The sequence below is a fragment of the Dipteris shenzhenensis genome, chromosome 13 (genome assembly GCF_047967505.1).
Source record: "Dipteris shenzhenensis isolate YYH24624 ecotype China chromosome 13, Dip_SZ_1.0, whole genome shotgun sequence".
Taxonomy (NCBI): Eukaryota; Viridiplantae; Streptophyta; class Polypodiopsida; order Gleicheniales; family Dipteridaceae; genus Dipteris; species Dipteris shenzhenensis.
Window position 1 is genome coordinate 49,212,012 of NC_141608.1, and position 18,508 is coordinate 49,230,519.

An 18,508-nucleotide genomic window follows, 5' to 3' on the forward strand; every position below is an offset into this window, starting at 1 on the left:
AAACAATTGCATACCTTTCATAAATATTGAATTATTGTATTCAAAGATGTAGAAGGCTGTGTTACTTGTGCAAACCCATGTTTCTTGTTCAGTCTTCTGACATCCTGGTTTTGCACCTTTTCCTATCTCATTCGTCAATTACTCCTAGCTTATACCCAAGACATTCCGGAATGTTTTGAGACCCAGATGGCAGCTTATTCTTGGGTACTGATGAGAACATAAGTGTAGCTTTGCTTACTTGGGCAGGAACCTTGGAAGGATTTCTTTTTTGGACGCATTCAGGCTTGCACACCTACCTTAGGAGATGATTGGATGGACAGCCCTCGCTGGATTTTTTCTTCCGCCTCTCTCAGGTCTCCTGCCTCTCCTCTCATGAGTGCCATCCTCAAAGCTTGGGGGAGCTTCAGGAATACTCTTCGAAGGGTTCCGCCCTCTACCCTTGAAGAGATTAGTATACTTGATGAGCACGGCAGACCTCTGGGCACTTTCCGTTATATGCAGTGGTCTGGATGGGAGAGAGGCCCCGCCTACACAGTAGGCACTTGGAAGGCTTTTATCAGGCTACCTGAGGATTAGAGACTACAGTCCGTGAGTCACCTCAAAGGGGTAGCACGCAGGATTCAGCAGATAGATGCAGCCATCCCGGTGGAATGGACAGTTGAGGTGCCTATTACTTCCACCATTTGGATGGGAGCTTTTTCGAGGACAGCAGTTGCTCTACAGGTGATCGCTCTTCGAGGTTTCGCGGAAGATGCTATGGTCTTTGACGTTGGGGATGGAGGTATACTCTCTAGATCCACGGATGATATTCTTCTAGAGGTTGCCTTTCAGCCTGTCAGGATTGCTGGTTTTGTGGACCATGTAGCGGGCTTGCAGTGGTACTTAGACCCCGACCCTCTGCTCTTGGCCCTGGGATCCTGGAGGTGGTGGTTATATGGAGGTGCACTGTTATGCTCTAGCCGAGATAGCATGACCTCGGAAAGATTGGTGGGCATTTTCTCTTAGATGACCGACTTTTGTAATATTTTATGTGCGTAAATAAAATGGTCAAGAGAAGTAACTGCCAAGGTCCTAGGTGAGGGTGTAATGGCATTGACTAGGTGGTTCTGAGTGCTAAGGCCTAGGTGCACCTAAATGTGTAATAATGTTAAGGGGCAAATGTTCTAAATTGTGCCCCAAGAGAGGGGTAATTGGTGTACCAAGTAAAAAGGTCTAAAATGATGACATGTGGCAGAGGGAACCATCTAGGGAGTTGTGGGTTTGTGGATAGGCATGAGAAATGAATTATGTATCTGAAGTAACATGCGATCCACGAAATTGGCTGGGTGGAAATTCGTGATGCCATCGCCTGAGAATTTGCTTGCCCATGATTGACGAAATCAAGAGAGAGAATTAGAAAATGTTCGTTTCATTTGGTATCAGAGCCGAAGCCGTTGTGACGATTTGGGCCATCGAATAGTTCTTCAAGGTTGCTTGACGGGCGAATATTTGAGTCTCAGCATCGATGCTCTCCTCGCCTACGCAAATAGCTTGGGATTGAAGAGGGGAGGCGAACTTCTGAACAGGGCGCGCTAATTTGAATAGAATTTTGACGGGGAATAATTTCGCCACCGTTCTCAGAACTTGTGCGTTTGGTCAGGGAAGTGACGCCGCATCTTCCTTAATAACTTCTGTCGATTTGGGCTGTTATAGGAAAGACGGATTGAGCGAGGAAGAAAGCGTGAGCTGCGTGACTGTTGGGAGATAGCACTCAGCCTGGCAGCGCGCTAAAATTCAGTGCACCTTGGGTTCTAGGATAGCAGGATCGTCAGAGCACAGGCATGAGACGAGTGGCTCAGGCTGGACAAGGGGTAATCACTCGAAGCTGGCCGTTGCCTAGCTCGAAGTCTACGCGTGAACAAGCCTACCAATCTGTTCACCAAACCAGAGCCAGTTGGTCCAGTTAATGTAACCAGACAGTTATCCATCCAATTACTATGGAAAAAAAAAAAAGGGAGTTTTTTTGGCCACCAGTTTCCACTTATCTGCTGTCAGTTAAATTCCTGTCAGAAAGACAGAGTCTTGCAGAAATCTAGAGACTTGCAAAAGCTTTGGCAGAAGAAAGGAATTCGGGACATCTATGTTACGTGGAGATTCCAGGGAGCATCTTTTCTTTTCTCTTTTATACCAACTTTCAGTTTGCAGTTTATTTTTCCGGTACAGCAAAGGGGAATTTGCAGTGAGAAAAAAAAAATAAATCTATTTTCCCTTTTGAAACTATGGAGGCAGAGGGACAAGATTCCAGGGTGAATCCTAGTGAATCTAGAGCACGGTCTACACAACAAATGTCCCATCACACGACACCTACTCTGGTGGGTAGGATTTCTGTATTAGAAGATGCTTTACAGCAAATCATGAACCAGCAGCTTCAAGTGAATGCTGGTCAAAATGAAATTAGGGAGATGGTGCAAGCCTTGTCGGCTAGGCCATCTAGAAATGACAAGGACAAAGCTCCAGCAGAGCCAGAGCCCAGTATACACTCATCAGAGCATGCGAAGGTCAAGGTGCCTAATATTGCCAACTATAGACCGGAGAAGTATGCTGGTCGGATGACCGAGCGTAGTTCTGATGTGATCGAGGTTTGGTTACACAAGTGGGAAGAAGCCTTTGCCATTTGTGAAATTAGATCTGATCTAAAGAAAATCCGTGAGACCACTCACCTGTTTATTGAGGCAGCAGATAGATGGTGGATAAAGCAACATAAAGATCAAGTTGCCCCTACCAGCTGGGAAGCGTTTAAAGCTGAATTTAAGAAACACTTTCTTCCACCTGACGAAGAGTCCCGAGCTTGGGATGCTTATAGAAACCTTTGCCAGAGGAATTTGTCGGTGGCAGAGTACACTGACAAGTTCAGGGAATGTGTTATGAAGATAACAGACCCTCTCCCTATGTCGGTTCAGTTAAAAGACTATATCTATGGAATGAACGACAAGATTAAAATGGAAGTTCGGGCTAAATATGTGACTACATTAGATGAATCTATTGCAGTAGTAGCCCTGAACTATGAGGATGCCAGAGGCAGGCCTAGTGGGTTTGTGCAAGCAGGGACTCAGCATGAGTACCCGAGAAAAGGGGGATTTCAGAGGAAATGGACTTCAAAGACAAGTGTCTCGCAGCCAAGTGGCCAAACCAAGCAGGTGAAGCCGGTTGAGAGACCAGTAAAAACAAGTACCACCGTTGGGGTGAAAAGGAAAATAACTCCAATGGCAGCCTGGGCTTGGTCAAAGTCCTCGTTGACCCCTGAGCAAAAAGAGAAAGCTAGAAAAGAAGGATTGTGCTTCAGCTGCCTTCAGCGACATCAGTGGAAGGATTGTCCACTGAATAAAGACCGTCGCACGGCCAATATGATGATATCTGACGCGGAAATGCAGGAGAGTCCCAATGCGGAACATATGCAGATGCAATTGGCGGGACCTTTTCAGAGGTTAGTACCTGTGTTGTTAAGTGTGTCTGTTACTAAGTTAGTAAGCGGTGCACCCGATAACATCCTTTCAAAGCCCGCAGCAACGGGGTATACGGTTTTCGATGAGCTCGAGTTGATTAAAATGAAAGGGCAACTAGCTAGTCATGATGTGATTGTGTTGTTTGACTCAGCGTCAACGCACAATGTAATCAACTCGAAGCTTATTAAGAGGCTCAAGTTGAAAACTAGTCCGTCTGACTATGCTTATACGGTCAGGATGGCGGACGGAAGTTCAACTGAAGTATGGGACCAAAGGGTTACCCAGTTGGAACTTCGAATTCAGGACTATGTTGAGAAGCTAGACTTTGAACTGACCAAACTTGCTCACGCAGATATGGCCCTAGACATGGCTTGGCATTTTTGGAAAAATCCAGCCATTGATTGGAAAAAGCATATTTACCAGTTCAAGATGAACGAAGTAGAATATGTTTTGCGAGGTGAAAAGGATTTACCTCGAGAACCATTGATTTCAGCCATGGAAATTCGGAAGACTCCGAAAGAGTTTCTGTGTCTGTGTATAGCATCGGTAGAGTCGATTGATGATGCATCGACTAGCACTGAGGCTACCCAAGATGGGAAAATGGCCGAGCTGGCTAAAGAGATATCAGAGAAGTTCTCTGAATGTTTTAGGGATGAACTATCTTATGGGTTACCTCCAGAGCGGAATGTTCAGCATAAGATTGAATTGATCCCGGGGACAGAACCTGTAAATAGACCTCCCTATAGAATGAGTTTTACTGAAGAGGAGGAGGTGCGTAGACAACTGGAAGAATACCTCAAGTTGGGGCAGATTCAACCAAGTTTCTCACCTTTTGCTTCGCCAGTGATATTAAAGAAGAAAAAGGATGATACGTTTCGTCTTTGTATAGATTACAAAGCATTGAATAATATCACTGCGAAGCACAGGTATCCGATGGCTCGGATTGATGATTTGCTAGATGCATTACATGGAGCCGTGATTTTCAACAAGATAGATCTCAAGTGTGGCTACCATCAGATCCGGATTAGAGCCAAGGATGTGCATAAAACCGCTTTCAGAAGCAGGTTTGGTGATTATGAGTTTTTGGTAATGCCCTTTGGACTTACCAATGCTCCAGCGACATTCGTCATGCTTATGAACGATTTACTACATCTGTATATTGGAAAGTTTGTAGTACATTTTATTGACGATATTCTAGTGTTCAGTAAAAGTATTACTGAGCATCGTGAACACTTAAGAATAGTGTTCAGTACTTTGAGGAAAGCCAGTCTTTATGTAAATAAAAAGAAAACTATACTGTGTATGGTTAGGCTTGAATATTTAGGATTCATAATTACTGCAGAGGGGGTAGAAATGGATCCGAAGAAAGTGGCTGCGATATTGACTTGGCCAATCCCTCAGAGTCTGACCGCGTTGCGATCATTCTTGGGGTTTGTCCAATTTTATAGAAGGCATATCAAAGGATATTCCGAAATAGTATCGCCTTTGACTGATTTTCGGTAAGCATTTTCTCTTAGATGACCGACTTTTGTAATATTTTATGTGCGTAAATAAAATGCTCAAGAGAAGTAACTGCCAAGGTCCTAGGTGAGGGTGTAATGGCATTGACTAGGTGGTTCTGAGTGCTAAGGCCTAGGTGCACCTAAATGTGTAATAATGCCAAGGGGCAAATGTTCTAAATTGTGCCCCAAGAGAGGGGTAATTGGTGTACCAAGTAAAAAGGTCTAAAATGATGACATGTGGCAGAGGGAACCATCTAGGGAGTTGTGGGTTTGTGGATAGGCATGAGAAATGAATTACGTATCTGAAGTAACATGCGATCCACGAAATTGGCTGGGTGGAAATTCGTGATGCCATCGCCTGAGAATTTGCTTGCCCGTGATTGACGAAATCAAGAGAGAGAATTAGAAAATGTTCGTTTCATGCACCTATCAGGTGCTTGCAGTGGGACCCAGGAGAGTGGGAGTGGATAGATCATGGGCACCGAGAGAGGGGGATTCCCTTCTTTCGTTTCACGGTTGGTAATGCCAGGAGATTTCAGCTGAGCAGTAGAGGTTGGATTCCCTCCAGAGCCCCCCATTGGGATAGCTTCTTCATCACTGCAGATTTGCGTAGGAATTTCTAGAGGAGGCTCTCGAAATCCCTCAGAAATAGAAAGATCACTCTTTTCTTTTGGCTTTCTATTTATGGAGGGATTGTAGTGAACCTGTGGAGATCACGATTTGGGGCTGATCCCACTTGCCCTCATTGTCATTCTGCAGAGGAGTCAGTGCGACATTGCCTTTGGGATTGCAATCAAGCGAGAATTGTTTGGAAAGGAGTTGCTCGGATACTCAGCATTTTTCATTGAGCCTTCTTCTTGGGCACTCTCGATCCGCCGACAGGAGATAGAGCCCTGCTCTCTTCAGGATGTACCACATATTCCTTTCAGAGCTTCACATGCTTCAGTGGGCACCTCTTGGGAGATTTTGGCTAGCATTTCCTCTTGGCACATTTGGAGAGCCAAATGCACAAAGGCCTTGGATGACACCCAGATACACCCATCACAGGTGTTCACGGGTATTTGGAGTGACATGGTTCACACTTTGATAGCCATATGGGCTAGCATGCAGGGCCCTTCACGGGCAGCCTCTTCTAGGAGTACTGTATTTCTTCGAGTTTGGAGGGGTTCTCCCTTTTTGTCGGAGGTTGCTACCGGATTGAGATGGCACTATCAGCCCCAATCCTTTCTTTTTGGCTCTTGAGCTTTTCATGCATTGCATGGTGTATCCTGTATTCCCGTATGGAGCTTGCTCTAACGGTTTTCTTTAATACTTAATAGAAGTCTCTTTTTGCAAAAAAAAAAAAAATCTGAGAGGCTGGAGAAACTCTTCGATGATATCTCTGGTGGTGGCAAATTCGCCCAAAATACTTGTCCCCACTGTCTAAATATCGGTGGCTGGGGTCACAATACAGGCTTAGCTTTTGTTAGGCTAAAGTTTGAGAATCTAAAATAGCACTTGTGAGAGGGAGGCTTCAAAAAGCAAAGCTCAGTCTGCCGTGACCAAAATGACTACAGCCAGTGACGATTCAGAACTGAAATAAGCTATTTTTAGGCACCTGCCTCTAAATCAGGCACATGCATTGGATTTCTTGGCATGCAAGGCCTCTAACTGAAGCCCAACAGCAGTCCTATCATTCGAACTCAAGCCCGACAGCAGCAAATAACAATGATAATTTTTCCTTTCAGAGAATATGGTGAAATCAGACCCTGATAGGCCAGCGTTAGCCTTGGCCATCCAAAGGCAAACCTTGGTGATCCAATCCTTGACAGCAAAGTTTTCTTTTCTGTCAACACCTGTAAATTTACAATACCCTCGGCCTTTCTTTAGCAACTAATTGATCTTGAACAGAGCTCTAAAGCCCTTCGAACTGTTATAACCACACTTCAATTCGGTGAAGGTTGCCTTCATACAAAGGCCTGTACAGTCGTGATCGTCAGCCCACCAGCAGATTCACCAATCTGCACATGCAGCCCAACATAGCTCACAGTCCTAGACAAACTCGTTTACACACAGGACTGCCGTACAGCACTACTAGCTGTTGACTATGTCATACAAAGATATTCCATCTCATGACCTGTCCAACCTTGTGCTGGATATACAAAAAACAAGGCCATTGATTGAGAACTAGGTTTATCTTCTCAATCATTCCAACTCAACGTTCCAGCTTCACAACGAGGCACTTGTGCTGAGCTGAACTCATAGTCTGTTCAATCTTGAAAGTAGATCCAACTACTTCCAAGCTGCAATACGAAATCAGTCTATGCTGCTCCAAAACTTAAAGTCAGCTTTACCGCAGGCACAAAGTTTCTTCCACAACTATGCTTGTCCAACTTAAAATTTCCTCAATGCTCCTTTGACCATTTCCTCTAGGAACACGTGCATCCTTCACAAGTATAAACACACCAAAGGGAATTTACGCTTCCCCCAAAGCAACAGGACTCTACTAGCTTAGAGCTCGCTTTGATACTTAATGAAAACACCCCTAACCACGTCAAGTACAACTCCAAGCTAGAGTTCTCGATACTGCGGGACAATGCTGTACAACAACCCATAGGGGCTCAAGTTAGCAGCTCACTTCTCAGCCATAGGCTCAATATATTGAGCCACCGTGGAGCATGATGTGGAGGCACGAAATTGTATTGAGCGCAAAGACCAGGATGAAGAGCACCCAAGCAAAAGGAGGAGTTACTATGGGCATACAAGTCGGCAGATTCAAGCAAGCAGTGTGTGATCCGAGTGTGTGAAGAGGTCTACGATAGTAAATTAGACTGGCTAAAGAGCTAGGAGATGCTTGCTATAGAGAGGTTGATAAGATAGTTGGGAGTTTGGAATTTCCTTGAGCTGCAAAATGTCATTGTATTTTGAAAAAGTAAAAATCTTTCAGACATTTTTTGGACTTGTGGACTTTCTCATGGTGCTCATAATACCTAATTTTGTGTCGACATGCTTCCATGTTAGTACTTAAATGTTTTAATTACCCCAGTGGTTGAAATGTCCTAAGCTGGTCCATGGCGATCTGTACTGCATGAGAGGGGTGGATCTGTAAGTATCCGAGTGCTTGGATATAGATTCCTCCATCTAGATGAAGGAAATTCTCTTTGTAGGAGGCCATCTTGGTCGCATGTGGGTGCTGGGCTGTCCTATGGATGTAAGCTGCCAATGTCGTTGCAAAACGATCTGATGGGTCTCTTGTTCTGTCCCAAACGTTATCACTAATATAATCAATTTTAGTTATTGCATCAGTTCCATCGATCGCTTTATTTATTTTCTTTTGTGGTCCCATCTTGTCATTCTCAACACAAGACATGTCTTCTGTACTAGTAAGCATATTTGAGTCACTTGCAATACAAGACAAGTCCCATCTTGTGAACACAAGACAAGTCTTCTATATCAATGAGCATATTTGAGTCACTTAGCATCTAGTGAGTATTGGTACGGTGGTAGGTGGTCAAGAGACATGCCTTGCAATCGGAACCATCTGGATACTCATGCGTACCAGCACCCCTCATCCCCCTAAGCTGTGAGTTGATAGATAATGAAAGGGCTTTCCATGGCAATCTCTGCTGACCGCATCTGTCCATGGCAATCTCTGTTGGCTTGAATGTGTCCAACCAAATTGTCTGACTCTGTCCAAGTAGGTGATAATATGGAATAATGTACATGTGTATAGGGCCTATCTCGTTTCAAACTCTGCTAGAGTGATATCATCGTGTGAGATAACATCATTACCTGTAGTCTCTCAAAGCCTGTCCAGAGAGAGAGAGAGAGAGAGAGAGAGAGAGAGAGGGATTACAAACTTCGGGAGGCCTCACGGGCCTATGAGACAAAGTACAATCAAAAGGTAAGTCATACAAGCCACTGTGGGCTGAGGCAAAGGGCTCGCTAAGGGCCTTGCTGAGTGCTATGCTAATAATCTCAAAAACTCAAATACTCAAAACTAGTGCTCAAAATACATATCCAGGTTCCATGGTGACACTATGGGGGGATGCGAAGATGTCTTGTATTTGTGTTTGTCGAGTCGTCTCTCACTGTGGTAGGGTGCGTGTTCTTTGTAGCGTTTCTAGTCTTTTAGTAGTAGCTGTTGGGACAGCTATGAATGTAAATTCTTCTTAATGAAATGGTTCTCTTACACACACGCGCATGCGCGCACACACACACATTTTTTTTTGGTGAAACCACTCTATTTATATTAGAAAAGCTTTTTACAATGAGAATAGTCTACAGAATAGACTATTCAAAAAAATCAGAAGCATTGGGAAAACACTTCTAAAGAAGATACATCCAAGTCATCCTCACGACAAGCATCATACAGAGATTGTCGTAATGAGGCTCTGAAAAACTCGTGAGGTTAGAGCAATGGTTGCCCCAAGAAAACCTGATTTCTTAGTTTCCAAACAGTTTAGAGTGCCCAAAATCTAACCCAATGAAAAAAGAGAGAGTATTGAGCGTGCACTAAAGTCAACCTCCCAAAGATCCAGAAATATTTCCCAAATCGATGAGTAGGGAAACACAGATGAAGACAGTGTGAAATACGATCCAAGAGAGCTCTGGAGTGAGGACAGAACCACAGAAGATGTGGAACAGTCTCAGAAGAACTGGAACATCTCAAACAATGAGGAGCTGCAATCGTGCGCTTAGCCAAAGTGACCCCTACTGAAAAAATGCCCACCAAACATCTCCAAAGAAACAGTCGTTGCTTTAAAGGCAGCTTATTTCTCCACAAGACTCTGAGATTTGTCCACCAGGAAAGAGGTTTGTGCAGATGCCAAAGAGCATTCCCATGCTGGACAATCCATGGAGGAGGCAAAATGAGCCTATAAGATCGCATAGAAGTAAGAGCCAAGAGGAACACACACACACACACACACACACATTTTTTTTTGTTTGGAGTAAAATCTTATATTTCTGTGTGGGAAACCCCAAAAAGGGGTAAAAACCCACCAATAAGTACAAAGTAAAAATTTACAAGTAAAGCCTCAGAGCAAAAGTCATGAGGCAGCCAAGTAAAACGTTACAAGATTCATACTGGAGGAGGATCAAAGACAACATCCTCCGGTTTCAGATTGTTGCTTTCTAAAAATTGATGCAGTGAAGAAACTGCACCATCAATAAAAACCACCTGTTTTTTGCCCTTGTGATTCTTCTTTATATAAACTGGGAGCTTTAATTTTGGAATCACAGGGTCAAAAACCTGTTGCAACATAGGATGAAAAGACTCCAGAGAAAAAGAGACATCTGCATCCTGAGAAAGAGACTCTGGCATAGTCATCACAAGCAAAGGAATTGGAGCAATGTCTGCACTCTCTGACGAAGGAGCTGCATCAGATAAATCAGGGCTGATCATATCAGCTTCACTTAGAGTATCAACCGGAGAAATAGCAAGCACATCATCTTGTATAATGCCCTCATCAAGGGGCACATCCATATCCTGAGGAGGAGGAGGTTGATGATGCTCAATAGGAGTCCGATCCTGAACTTCCGTAGCAGCAGAAAGATTGGCTTGTGACTTAGCTACCTTTCTCCAATAGTGCTTCGGAACAGTAAGAGAAAGCTTCTCCAGTGAAGCCATAGTAGAAACTAGAGGAGAAGGGAGAGTAATCTTGACAGCTGAGGAAGGAGCAGGGGGAGTGGTCTTGGAAGCAAAAGAGCAATCACGTGCAAAGTGACCAACCTGGCGGCACCGATAACATGCTGTAGGAAAAGAGGCGAAATGCAGCCTGATTCGCATCGGATGAGCAAATCCCAAATCAAGATCCAGAGTAGAAGGCACGGGCTGCATCATATCCCATAGAACACAAAGTCGAACATCCCGAGTACCCTGCAGGAACTCCTGTCGTGGAATATGCAGAGGCCTCCCCAAAAAAGCTGCAAGGGTAGGAAGATGCTGAAGAAGAGGCACAGGCAGCGCTTTGAGGGTAATCCAAACCGGACAATACGTCAAAAGGGAAGCAGCCGGATCAAAAAGTGGATCCCAGGGCATCACATAGGCAAAGAAACCTGCCCCAGGAACCCCAGCACGGCTAACAAGACTCTCCACCACCTCAGTTGTAGGACACTGGGCGTAATAAAACCCTTTGCCCATAAAGACAAAGGAAGAAATAACTGCAGCTTCAGCCCATCGACGGAGTTGTGCTGCAGAAAGAATCCTACCCATTAAAAAGAGAGAAACCCCAAACTGTTTAGCCTGTCGAAAACCGGAGACCAAAAGGGTAGAATCCAAAGACCGAATAAGAGGTGAACCCGAGGAGGGAACTTCTGCAACAGAAGCAGCACATAGCTGACGAAGAAGTTCCAATTGAAGGGAGAAGAGGGACCATCCGCAATATCCAGTTTTGATGACTTGAGCAAGCGCAAAGAAGCCAAACCACCATGCTTCCGCCGAGTGAAGACACGCGTAGGAGAGGATAGGGCAGAAGGAGGGGCTGAAACTTTGAAGACAAAGACAAAGGAACCATCAGACGAAGCAATAGGAGGCTGCTGTTGCAGATCTCAAGTAGAAGACCAAGGCTGTACATAATGCTGCAGAGCAGGAGCAGTCGGTTGCTGGAGAGAAGGGATAGGTAGGGAAGAATGTACGGATGGAGAGGGCAAGGGTACGGACAGAGGTATGGTAGAGGCTGAGACGGGGAAAGGCAGCTGTATAGAAGCACACAGAGGCTGTACGGAAAGGACCGTGGGCTGGACAGCAGGGTATGGTTTCTGTACGGAATCGTACGGGAGCTGTACGGAGGCGCACGGGGAAGAGACCGAAACCTGCAAGATCTGTATGGACGCAGAGGCTGAGAAGGAGGGTACAGAAGGGGACGAGGGCCGTACAGGCATGCACGGGCAGGGTACAGAGGTCGACAAGGGTATGGACGAGGGAGGAGGAGCAGCAGAGCTCTCCATCGCAGCTCTCACACCCACACACCCACACACACACACATGCCTGCATGCATGTATGTATGCAAGATTTGCACGCGCGCACACACACACACACATGCCTGCATGCATGTATGTATGCAAGATTTGCGCACACGCGCGTGCACACACATATAAATCATGGATACATACATATATACATGCATGCATGTGTGTATATAGACACACACCACTGCATGTATGTACACACATGAGCACGTATGTGTATATAGACACACATGTATACCCACACGCATGCATGTGTAAAAACCTCTCGTGTGCACGTGTGGACACCGCCATGTACAAACCTCTCGTTTGAAAGTTAATTGTGACCTCTCTAAACTGATGGTAAGGAACAACGTTCTCATCAGGACAATGAAGTTGTAGAATAACTGGCATAATGACTTTCCTCGTTACTAGTCTCATAGGTTGCATGATTTGAAAGACACCGACTCCAATGATTATTCAGCTGTAATCTCTATCTTACAACGGCTATGTCTTAGACGTCTTTTAAATTGTGTAGCGTTGTGTAACCAATGCTTATCATTTTTTAATGGATATGTCTCTTTGGAAGCAGTGCTTCTATTCTTGAAAGTGATTGTTATGAATACACGAGTTCTGCATTGTCTTTATGTATAGGTCCCCTTGCGTCCCACCCTGTAGAGAGTTTAATATTTGAAACGTGATTTGAACTTCTCTGAAGTAATAGTTGTGTATCATCCTATTTGTGCAGGGTGTTTCCCTTAAACTGAACCCGGGGGCGAAGGTTGCACTTGTTGGACCTAGTGGAGGTGGTAAAGTAAGAACATATTCCTACTCCACAGGATCGAACCAGAGTATTGCTATTTTGCTGTAACGCATGTTAATTGTTTGAAGTTTAACCGTGCAAGTTTAAATGCAGACAACAATTGCAAACTTACTTGAAAGGTTTTATGATCCAAAGAGGGGAAGAATTCTTCTGAATGGTGTACCATTGCCAGAAGTATCACATCAACACCTTCATGAGAAGGTCATTACCTTGGTCTTAAGATTTTCTGAATATAGTGAAGAAGAACAAGTAAAAAATCCGTAGTTGGTTTCTCTCAATTAAAAAAACGTGCCCACCAGAATTGATAAGAACATCTTAAGGAACAGCTAGCTATCTAATCGCTCTTAGTCATTGGAAAGTTACAGATCAGCATTGTGAGTCAGGAGCCTGTGTTATTCAACTGCTCAATAGCAGAGAACATATCTTACGGAGTCAGAGGAGTTCAGCCTAGCGATATTGAAAGAGCAGCTGTAAGTTGAATCCCACCCAAGAAAACAATGCAATAGTCTACATGGTAAACCATGGAGACAAAACAAATACTTATCATGGGTCGTGCAGGTTATGGCGAATGCACATGAATTTGTATCAAAGTTTCGTGAAGGATACGAGACAAATGTTGGGGAACGTGGCATTAGACTATCAGGAGGCCAGAAACAACGGATAGCAATTGCAAGGGCTCTTCTTATGGACCCACGTGTTCTCCTTCTTGATGAAGCTACTAGTGCACTAGATGCAGAGAGTGAATATTTAGTGCAGGTAAATTTGTCCGTGCTTCTCTGACCAGTTGACACTTGTCTAAAACAGGTTTGCAAGGAACTATCATTTCTCATAACAGATTGACATCTTGCTTCCAACCGGTCTGAACAGGATGCAATGGATCATTTAATGAAGGGAAGAACTGTTCTTGTTATTGCACACCGGCTCTCCACTGTTCAGAGTGCTGATACCGTGGCAGTTGTAGACTGTGGCCGAATTGCTGAAAAAGGAACCCATGATCAATTGCTTGAAAAGAATGGAATTTATGCAGCTTTGGTAAGAAGGCAGTTGCAAGTTCCAAGCAGGTGTAGCCCTCTTGTCAATGAGTTGGACATGTGACTTTGTCAAAAGATTCTCATTGCTATAATTGGATTAGTTATGCTGTTCATATCCACAGCCATGTCGATGGTTAGAGGAGCAATTTCTTAATCTTCCGAAATTCCATCATGATAGATGGAATATTTTTCCCTACAGGAAGGCATGATGTTTGCTCTGCTGTCAGCATGTCTTCCATGATACAGGTTTCTCTGAAGGGCAACTGCCCATGCATGTATGCTAAATCCTAATGCAACACTTGATGAAGATCAAGGTTTGATTTAATTACGAAGGAGAATAGAAATGCATTCTTGTACATGAAAGGATTCAGGATCACTCTGTATAGGACTGATGTGTTTTCAATGTTTGTCTGAAAATTTGGCATCAAAAAAATAATGCATCTCTTGGGCTTCATATTGATCCTGTTTAAAGGAAACTTATGTGAGATCCCCCTCTGAGATATGTTGCACTTGGTCCTAAGGTGTTGTGGAAGTCATTAAAATGACATGTACACAACAAAAATCTGTGCTATTGTTGAAGGTGATCTAAGCGGTTTGAACATTGGATAATGGAATGCCTTTGATTCAATAATGGAAGAGAATGTGTCAAAGGAATTCACTCAATTTTGCAATTGTGGGCTATTTGCAGACAGGCTCTCCTTACCCAACGTTCAATAATAGAATGGTTTGGCTGACTGGAAAAGTAAGCAGCACGATGCAAGCTAAGGATATACTAGTCAGACATTTGGTAGAGGTAGCATGCACAACGATGAATTTAATCAATAGGTTAGGTGCTAATGCATTAAAGGACTTGACATTGGAAGTAACATGGACTTTACATAAATCGATTCTCCAGATCTACTTTGGCTCGTTAACTTGTGACCAGATGTTTTGAAAGATAAAAGAGGAAAGTTGATATTAAAAGAGAGTTTATGGCGTGTTTTGCAAAATAACATGATACACACACGACATCCTCTCAAGATCATTGTGTGTGCAGTATTCACTAATGTGGTTACGTTAGGAGTGCTAAAAGACACAATGGGGAAGGGTGTGGAAGCCATAATCCAAGCCTTTGTGTTTGAGACATCCCCCTTCTTGATTTCAACATGGTATTAGAGCCATTTGTGTTTGAGAAGGGACATTGCAGACTCCTTTGAGTGCGAGACATGTTTTTTTCATGGGCATGCAAAGGCAATATGAGATTTATCAAGCTTTGAGGAGAGAACCTATTTCGTTCTTGAGTGCATTATTTTCGAGAGGTAGAGATTCCTCTTATCGGATGGTAGAAAGAGTTTAAAAGAGAGGAGAACTATAAGAACTGAGAGAGGGGGGTAAGAGAGATTCTCAGATATGACGTGTGGTTTTCATAGCATAAAGTGTATGTTAGACTTGTTGAGAGAGAGAGAGAGAGAGAGAGAGAGAGAGAGAGCCCTCTTATTATGTGGGAGAAAGAGTGAAAAAAAATTAGAGCTATGGGAATTGATAAAGGAGGAGAGAGAATCTCAAATCCATTGGTGCGTGTCTCATATGTGAGAGGTATGGGGAGAGAGAGTCTCTAGAGAGAGAGAGTAGTGTGGAGCTTAAGGAACTTGTATCACAACTTGCCTAGAGCAAGCAAAAGATCCTTGCTCTAAGAAAGCAAAAGATCCTTGCTCTAGGTCATGAGCATTTGGATGGTTGGGGCTTGAAGATATTGGTTGAAGCAATTGTGATTTTCTATTGCGGGCCCTTTTGATTCGAAAAAGAGAATAATCTCAGCAAGTAGCTTACAAGAGTAGAGAGAGAAGCGATAATAGTGCATGTACAAGTTGTGGCACTTGCAAAGGCTAGTGTAGGCAATGACTTTATAGTGCATAATCAATGAGGTGTAAATGACAATGGGATCTACAGTAATCTTGGACCAATGTAAATAGCGAAATAAAGGAGTGACCTCTAGAAGTTGCAAGTTGCAATGCATTGTCAACAATAAGCTCTACAACAAACTACAACAAAGGTTCGATAGCTAACAAGATGATCAAATGCCACAGATCCAATAGCATAGAGCTCACAGAGCAATGCACACAGTTGCAAAAATGAGACACGATGAGCTGCCCCAACTCCAATCTATGTTGCAAAACTATCACAAATATGCGTACGCTCACCTTCCATGTAGCATTGAGCTCCATAACTTGCAAGGCACAGCATAAGAAAACACAAGCGAAACTTTAGACTTGAAGTGCAAAATTGACAAGCCAGCCTAAGACCAAACACATGATGCAACAAAATTGACAAGCCAGCCTAAGATCAGACACATGATTATAAGCAACATCTAGGTCATGGCTCCAAGAGATCTATCAAAGAAGCTCACATAAGTGATGTAAATTTAGTAAAGGTATTAAGCAAAGCTTCAATAACACAAACCTCAAGCACAAAGTTTGGAATACAAGGAAACAAACATGCACATGGTGAAAATCTTCATGTGATGCTTCATGGCATTGGCACGTGCAAATAGAAGAAAGATGTATTAACGTCCGTGGGAGGCCTCGCGGGCCTATGGGACAAAGTGCACAAAAAGATGACTCATACAAGCCTCAATGGGCAGGAGCAAAGGGCACACTAGGGCCCTTGCTCAATACTATTCCATGCTACTCTACTGAGCTCAGGGGCTCTAGTAAAATCACAATCAATCAAATACAAAGTGAATCAAATCAATCTCGGAGCTAGGACTCATAAATCGAAGCTCGGCACAGTGGTGGCTCTTTGGTGAGCTATGAAGATATCTCAGATCTACATCTGTCAAGCTATTTCACGCTATGGTAAGGAACGCGGTCTCTTTGATCTTTGAACCCTCTGGGCTATGTCCAGAGTGACATCTCGTCTTTATCCGTTCCCTTTGAGGAAAGCTGTGATAGGTCGAACACTAATAGATTGTGATCTAGGTGCTCTCTATCTCGCGCATGGTCAATTACCATCTCTCGCGATGGCACCGTATTGGCTCTCTTTATTGATCCAGGATGCCCTCATATCAGCTAACTTCTCCTCTACTTTGCTATGTCTGGAGTTGTGTTAAAGTTTGTGTCGTGTCCCTGTCTCGGTCAACCACTATATCTTGTGGCCTACTCACGTCTTACTGCTCTCTGATCTGTCGTAGTAGTGTCTCCCTATGCCGGTGCATCTGAGCCCAATGCAGACCTGGTCATGGAAATGAATTAGTCGTCGTGAGCATGGACCGAAGCCGCTCCCCTCTAGGTAGAGACAGTGGTAGCATCCCTTGATCTCATAGTAGGCTAGGCAAGCACAAAGAAAATGTTCCTCTCTCTTAACCGCTCTCAATGTGCATAGCATGCAAATCTATTGCTCTTTGGGTGTACTTGCGGCTCTCCTTGCCTAATCCTCACACCTGATGCAACAAAACCTGCATCTGTCCAATGGCAACCCTTAGTGCATGTGAGCCTCCTCTATCCTTGAGATACTGGGGCCTAATAATGAGTCCCTCCTCTGATACTCTCAGGAAGTGGTCCGAGTAGAATGGGATCTTGGTGCTCCTGGTCCACAAAGGATTTGGTAGACGTAGCATGCACAACGATGAATTTAATCAATAGGCTAGGTGCTAATGCATTAAAGGACTTGACATTGGAAGTAACATGGACTTTACATAAATCGATTCTCCAGATCTACTTTGGCTCGTTAAGTTGTGACTGGATGTTTTGAAAGATAAAAGAGGAAAGTTGATATTAAAAGAGAGTTTATGGCGTGTTTTGCAAAATAACATGATACACACAAGACATCCTCTTAAGATCATTGTGTGTGCAGTATTCACTAATGTGGTTATGTTAGGACTGCTAAAAGACACAATGGGGAAGGGTGTGGAAGCCATAATCCAAGCCTTTGTGTTTGAGACATCCCCCTTCTTGATTTCAACATGGTATTAGAGCCATTTGTGTTTGAGAAGGGACACTAAAGACTCCTTTGAGTGAGAGACATAATTTTTTCATGGGCATGCAAAGACAATATGAGATTTATCAAGCTTTGAGGAGAGAACCTATTTCGTTCTTGAGTGCGTTATTTTTGAGAGGCAGAGATTCCCCTTATCGGATGGTAGTAAGAGTTTAAAAGAGAGGAGAACTACAAGAACTCAGAGAGGGGGGTAAGAGAGATTCTCAGATATGACGTGTGGTTTTCACAGCATAAAGTGTATGTTAGACTTAGAGAGAGAGAGAGAGAGAGAGAGAGAGAGAGAGAGAGAGAGAGAGAGAGCCCTCTTATCATGTGGGAGAAAGAGTGAAAAAAATTAGAGCTATGGGAATTGATAAAGGAGGAGAGAGAATCTCAAATATATTGGTGTGTGTCTCGTATGTGAGAGGTATGGGGGAGAGAGAGTAGTGTGGAGCTTAAGGAACTTGTATCACAACTTGCCTAAAGCAAGCAAAAGATCCTTGCTCTAAGAAAGCAAAAGATCCTTGCTCTAGGTCATGAGCATTTGGATGGTTGGGGCTTGAAGATATTGGTTGAGGTGATTGTGATTTTCTATTGCGGGCCCCTTTGATTCGAAAAAGAGAAAAATCTCAGGAAGTAGCTTACAAGAGCAGAGAAAGAAGCGATAATGGTGCATGTACAAGTTGCGGCACTTGCAAAGGCCAGTCTAGGCAATGACTATATAGTGCATAATCAATGAGGTGTAAATGACAATGGGATCTACACTAATCTTGGACCAATGTAAATAGC

General features: G+C 43.7%; 1 protein-coding gene across 2 annotated transcripts in view; it reads left to right on the forward strand.

The window, feature by feature from the left end:
• LOC147895523 (ABC transporter B family member 25-like) overlaps window positions 1–14,203 on the forward strand; it is a 35,861-nt gene extending 21,658 nt beyond the window's left edge. For both annotated transcript variants that reach the window (XM_087383539.1, XM_087383540.1), the window contains exons 12-16: window positions 12,660–12,725; window positions 12,828–12,935; window positions 13,100–13,204; window positions 13,293–13,490; window positions 13,602–14,203. In XM_087383539.1, the coding sequence (XP_087239665.1) occupies window positions 12,660–12,725; window positions 12,828–12,935; window positions 13,100–13,204; window positions 13,293–13,490; window positions 13,602–13,829 (705 nt within the window). In that variant the 3' untranslated portion in view covers window positions 13,830–14,203. The remainder of the gene's footprint in view (window positions 1–12,659; window positions 12,726–12,827; window positions 12,936–13,099; window positions 13,205–13,292; window positions 13,491–13,601) is intronic.
• Window positions 14,204–18,508: the final 4,305 nt, after the last annotated feature.